The sequence below is a fragment of the Nanorana parkeri genome, unplaced genomic scaffold (assembly GCF_000935625.1).
Source record: "Nanorana parkeri isolate BGI_ZX_2015 unplaced genomic scaffold, ASM93562v1 scaffold655, whole genome shotgun sequence".
NCBI lineage: Eukaryota > Metazoa > Chordata > Amphibia > Anura > Dicroglossidae > Nanorana > Nanorana parkeri.
This window is the reverse complement of record NW_017306923.1, coordinates 25,907-32,323: the sequence shown is the minus strand read 5'-3', so window position 1 is coordinate 32,323 and position 6,417 is coordinate 25,907. Positions and strand designations below refer to the sequence as shown.

The following is a 6,417-nucleotide window of genomic DNA, read 5'->3' as shown; positions in this document are numbered from 1 at the left end:
CCTCAGTCACATTTATCATTTTAATTTATATATATCTGACATATTTCACAGAGTTGTACAGAGAACACTGAGCTAGTCACATCAATATCTGCACCAGAGGAGCTTACACTCTAATGTACCACCACACTCAAATTTTTAAAGCATTCCCTGGTGATCTCACCATGAATGTCCTTGTTCAGGTGCTTCCTGTTGTAGGGTGACAACTCTTTGTTCCCGACTCCCAATGGTCCTCCTGCGTTGCCACACTGGAATAAAATAGACACTACAAATGTCAGTTTCATCACACATTACACAGGCACAGACCACGCTTATAAATGCCATGCAGCCATCGCTGCATGCGGCTGCAAAGATGCTGCAGGAGTTTAGCAGCACTGACATAGAAAAAATTAATTAAAGGTGAAAATAAGTATTTTATTTTATTTTTTTAATGACAATTGTTTATGATACAAAGTGCTTTAGGGAAAACGAATGTCATTCGGGGTTTGCATCTACTTTAAAAGAGAACTATGAGGTAAGTGTTTTTCCCCATAGTTCTCTTAAGGGTCACAGGAGGACATAAACTAGCATCCTCCCGTCACCCAAAGCTCAGTATATTGCGAGCTGTAGCTGTATACTGATACCGCCGCAGCAAGGACGGGTCCCGACATTACTGTCAAGATCCACCCAGCTGCGTGAGTGACAGCTGGCTCTGCCTATCTAGAGGCAGAGCCAGCTGTACCCGCCCCCTCTCCCGTCCGTTCCTCCAGTCAGCGCTGGAGGAACGGAGAGGGGGGAATCCCTGCAGGTGACTGACAGTGCAGGGATATGATCCAGAAGTGAGCGAGCGATGGTATGTGTTCGCTCACTTCCTGATCTATTGAGCCGACCTGTGACAGTCTCATTGTCACACGTCGGCTCCAACTATGCGGATGAACGAAAATCCCTCACCTCATAGTTCTCCTGTAAGTTCTCAAAGGACTGTTCCAGTGTGCATATTAAAGAGGCACTACAAATATGCAAACGATTGGCACACATCTTCCTACCCACTTAGAGCCCACCCCTTGTAATGTCTGCTACCGCTGGATGTTTGTGTGTTCCCAGGTTCCATCTCCGGTTCAGCGTAATGTCTCCGGAATACCATAAGCAGTTAAAGGAGAACTATGGGGTTAAGGCTTTTCCCCATAGTTCTCCTTAGGGTAACTGGAGGACACAAACTAGCGTACTCCCGTCAACCTATGCTCAATATACCGCGAGCTGTAGCTCGCGGTATACTGAGACGCCGCAGCTGAAGCGGATCCCGACAATTATGCTGGGATCCGCCCAGCTGCGTGACTGACAGCTGGCTCTGCCTATCTAGAGGCAGAGCCAGCTGTAACCGCCCCCTCCCCCGTCCGTCCCGCCAGTCAGCGCTGGCGGGGAGGGGGGAATCCAGCCCCTCCCTTGTCACGGCAGAGAGCCGTGACAGGATCGAGAGGTGAGCGAACGCCGGTATGTGTTTGCTCACTTCCCAATCTACTGAGCCGACCTGTGACAGTCTCATTGTCACAGGTCGGCTAGAACTATGAGGTGAGTGAAAAGCATTCACCTCATAGTTCTCCTTTAAAGGATTTTGCTTTTTGCTCGGCTTTTCCTTTGTGTGAGCTCTGTTATCATTTTTCATTTTGGGTGATGGGTGTCTCCAACCCTGAGAGCAAGGCGCCGGCGTTGCGTATAAATCCCGGCGGTTATTCCGCGCTCGCTGTTATCTTTTCATCCTCGAGAAATAGTAAATTAAATAGCAGTAAAAGCAGAACTGAACGCCCTCATCTGTTCTGGGGAACGCAACGTAATGAGAAACGTGCGGCTTCCGCTCAGCCGCTGGAGAAAGATGTGCACAACGTCTCCGGAGATTCTACTATCTAAGAAAGACGAGCTTGTAAGGACTCAAAACACCGAAATCCCAATATGTACAGACAGTCACAGACATTAAACTATCGCGGAGACACAAAGTAAACCCTGAGCCATAACACATTTTAAAGTAGACCCAGCATGGTATTCATATTCTTTCATGTTAAAGGAGAACTATGAGGGGGTGCTTTTCACTCACCTCATAGTTCTAGCCGACCTGTGACAATGAGACTGTCACAGGTCGGCTCAGTAGATCGTGAGCGAACACATACCGTAGCTCGCTCACCTCTCGATCCTGTCACGGCTCTCTGCCGTGACAGGGGCGGGGCTGGATTCCCCCCTCCCCGCTCCGATCCGCCAGCGATGAGAGCTGTCAGTCACGCAGCTGGGCGGATCCAGACATAATTGTCGGGATCCGCTTCAGCTGCGGCATCTCAGTATACCAGGAGCTACAGCTCGCTGTATACTGAGCCTAGGGTGAGGGGAGGACGCTAGTTTGTATCCTCCCGTTACCCTAAGGAGAACTATGGGGAAAAGCCTTAACCCCATAGTTCTCCTTTAAGTGCAGCAAGCTCAGTATTGTGTCATTGTAACCCTTCCAAGTATTTATTTCCTTTCTCGGAGATCACTGTACTCCCCCGGACAAAGCCTTCATCTGCTTTTGACGGCGCCATCTTTGTTCAGGCACCATCCAGGGTCACCATCTGCTTCCTGGACTGAGATGCCGGTGTTCTATCAAAAGCTCCAACTCATCGAAATTTCCAACTACCTCACTTCCGGTGCTCAGAAAGACTGGAGCCCTGTACGGTTGCGGTGCGCATGCGCGCATAGCAGTTTCAGAATACTCGTCGAGTTTGCCCACCTGCTGAATATTGTTAAAATGCAGCTGTACAGAAGCTCCGTCACTCTTTGTGTTTTGCAGTCTAATGCCGTCTGGTCAAAATCTCCAACTTGCAAGTACACGGCAGTGAGGTAGTTGGAGCTTTTCGATAGAACACGGGATCAGAGATGACACAATCATGTAAATCCTGGTGCCTGTGCAGCTCTCTGTGCTCATAAATGTCTGACAATGTTACAGTGTGATTACTGGAGGAGAGAAGACTGAGGAAATACTTCCTCCTGCCTGCAGCATACTGATGACATCATCTCAGCCTAGTCAATGACCACCTCCATGGCTTGCCCAGTTTGGTGTGGAGGAACTCGAGTGGCCTGCACAGAGCCCTGACCTCAACCTTACTGATCACCCACTGAATTGGAACGCCTGTTCTGAGCCAGGTCTTCTCATCCAACATCAGTACTTGACCCCACAAACGGGCACAAATTCCCACAGAAACCCTCCACCCTCCTAAATCTTGTGGAATGCCTTCCTAGAAGAGTGGAGGCTGTTGTAGCCACAAAGGAGGAGGGGGCAACTTCATTTTAATGACTATGGTTTTGGAATTAGATGTCCAACAAGCTCATAAAGATATGATGGTCAGGTGTCCAAAAACATGGGCTGTATAAGCAGGGCTGGATTTACTTTCTCTGCTGCCCCAAAGCCAGGTTCCTCAATGCTTCCCCCCCTCCCCCACCCCCATGGAGAATGGCAACCAGATGGCGGGGGCGGCGGGGTTGGTTTAAATTTTTTTAATTTTCTCCTTATTTTTTTTACTTTTTTATAATTGTTTTATAATTTTAAAATTTTATTATTTTTTATCATTTTTTTTACATTTTTTTTATTTCATTTAATTATTTTTTTTTTAACCATTAAACAAAAAAAAATCTATTTATTTAATAATGTTTTACTTTTTATAAATTTTGTGTCACCTCCAATATGGGAGTTTGAGCAAAGTACTGTGCTGGAACTCCTGTGACAGCTGAGATGGGAAGGCTGCGAGTGTAGCTCTCCCCTATCACTGTTTACATGGAGCAGTGCGGAGAACGGACGTTCTCCACTCTGCTCCCCGCTCTCCATCCTGAACTACCTTGCCGTGCTCGCAGGTCCCCCTGCAGAGCGGGGGACCCCGAAAACCACGGCGTGGAGGGAGGCGGCTAGCAGAGAGTGGAAGCTGGAGGTTGGGGCAGACCATGAAGGGGGCGGGGGGGATCGGACATGGCTTATTACAAGTGATCTTGGTGGCATTGCCTAGATCACTTGTACAAACCGAGTGGTGGCTTCCCCGCTCTACATTTAGCCCTGCTTACCCGAAGCTGGGCTAAATGTAGAAAAAAAACTACCCACCTGATGGCTGTGCTGTCCCTCTACTCCCTGCTGCCCCGAGGCCAGGCCTCGGTGGCCACGTGGGAAATCCAGCCCTGCGTATAAGATAGATAGATAGATGGATAGATAGATAGATAGATAGATAGATAGATAGATAGAGAGATGGAGAGATGGATAGATAGATAGATAGATAGATAGATAGATAGATAGATAGATAGATAGATAGATAGATAGATAGATAGATAGATAGATAGATAGATAGAGAGATAGATGGAGAGAGAGATAGATAGAGAGATAGATAGAGAGATAGATGGAGAGAGAGATAGAGAGATAGATGGAGAGAGAGATAGAGAGATAGATAGAGAGATAGATGGAGAGAGAGATAGATGGATGGATGGATGGATGGATGGATGGATAGATGGAGAGATAGATAGATAGATAGATAGATAGATAGATAGATAGATAGATAGTCACTGATTTGGCTGGTTTCGCTGACAGTGGCCTCTCCGATGACGGGCCCTCCAGGGACGGAGCTCGTTCTGAGAAGTACTCATGGAAGGGAATGACATTAAGCGATGAGTGTTGTTTTAGGGCTGTGCTGTTTATTGTGAAATATTATCTCTAATCCTCCGCAGCCCCCTTCTATGTATAATTGCCGCGTCTCTCCTAAAGCCTCGGTTCTCTCTCTCTGTCAGATTAGCCTTTTCTAAATAGTCATCCATAATCCCCTCCTTTCCAAAGGTCATGTCTGAATTATCTGTACGAATTTCCTTTCTAGCACCCAGTACAGTCACACAAGGGGGGAGCTTATTAACAAAAAGCTTTGGCATGATGCTCGGTTTTGGTGCTACGTGTCCCTCGTGTCCTTCTCTGGGGGGGGGAGGGGGGCGGAGGAATGGTGAGGGTTGGCATGTACCTGATGTACCTGCGGCACCGCAGGAAACCCAGGAAAGGGAAAGTTGTGGGTAAAATGTGGACGTGGCCTCAATCCTGGTTGGTTTTAAGGACTTCTGGTGACCCAACAGGATGCTAAGGGTGTGCAGGAAGTTTTAGGCGCATTTGGTTGTGACTAGACACGTGCGATTCGTTCCGAGTCAAAATTCGGACAAATGTTCCCGAATTCATCCCGGATACATGTAACCCGCTTTGAATATGTGAACCCGGCCGTGGAGTTATAGTGCACCTAGCAACGTGCATTGTGGTAGCGCGCCATGCCAGTCTCTGAACTACCTTCTGGAAGGATTCCAAATAATGATCTAAAACAGTGGTGGGCAACCTGGGTACTCCAGCTGTTGTGGAACTACAAGTCCCATGAGGCATGGCAAGACCCTGACAGCCACAGGCGGGACTCCCACTGGCAGCGGCATGATGGTATTTGTAGTTTCACCACACCTGGAGTGCCCAGGTTGCCTACGCCTGATCCAAAAGGCAATCCATCTGAAATGCAGCATGCAAGACTGCAGGAGGCGGAATATGGAGGACAGGATTGAAATTTGGTGTGTCACCTTTAAATTTGTCTCGGTGCACATGTGAATTACATGCTTCTTTGTTCTCTGCTCATCAGGTCGTCTGAACGTGATGCTGCGTTCCAGTAATACCGGCGACATGCCAGTGTGGTCATTGAGCGGGGACAACGGCAATAAATGGCAGCTCGCCAACATTCAAATCAACCCCATCAGACCCTTCCAGGTAAGAGTTATTATATTATTAAATATTTTCCAAGAATGAAATCCATTCATGAATCTAATAATACAAATAAGATGAAGGTTCCCTATATGGCAGGATGCAGGTTTTCATGTTATCACTTCCTGTATCTGAACCTCCCAAGCACTGATAGCATTTTTCCTGCATGTTAGTGGGCAAGCAACACAAGCAAATCATCGTTTGTTAAAGTGTATCTAAAGCCAAAACTTTTCTAGAAAGGGTAAGAAATGGTTAAACCTCTTTTTTTCCCTGTCCCATCCTTCAGCCAGATTTCCCTTCACTTCCTGACACAAGAGGTGTCCCTGTTGGACTAAAGGAAAGCAAATGATAGAATTTCCATTTAGAATAAACTGGACCGTCAGGCTGGTTTTAATACATTATGAAAAAACAGGATCACACCGAAACGTGACGATGACCGCCAACCTCAAAAATTAGTATAAATGGAAAACCCCAATTATGTCATTAAAAACAAACACCCCAAATCAGGCTCCGTGTATGAGAATTATCAATAACATCGTCTTCAATCGGCTCAGCTCTCACCCCTGTGCACCCCGCATGGACCAGAGCAATTCTTACGTTTCTGCTACGGCCGGTTTATTCAGAAATAACAAAGTCATTAATTAGGATAATAATAATATAATATAATA

The 6,417-nt window shown here is 46.9% G+C and overlaps 1 protein-coding gene across 4 annotated transcripts in view; it reads left to right on the top strand.

Moving 5' to 3' along the window:
• Positions 1 to 6,417, top strand: part of MDGA1 (MAM domain containing glycosylphosphatidylinositol anchor 1) — a 235,469-nt gene that overhangs the window by 222,667 nt on the left and 6,385 nt on the right. For all 4 annotated transcript variants that reach the window (XM_018563338.1, XM_018563337.1, XM_018563336.1 and 1 more), the window contains one exon: positions 5,631 to 5,755. In XM_018563338.1, coding sequence (XP_018418840.1) covers positions 5,631 to 5,755 — 125 coding nt within the window. The remainder of the gene's footprint in view (positions 1 to 5,630; positions 5,756 to 6,417) is intronic.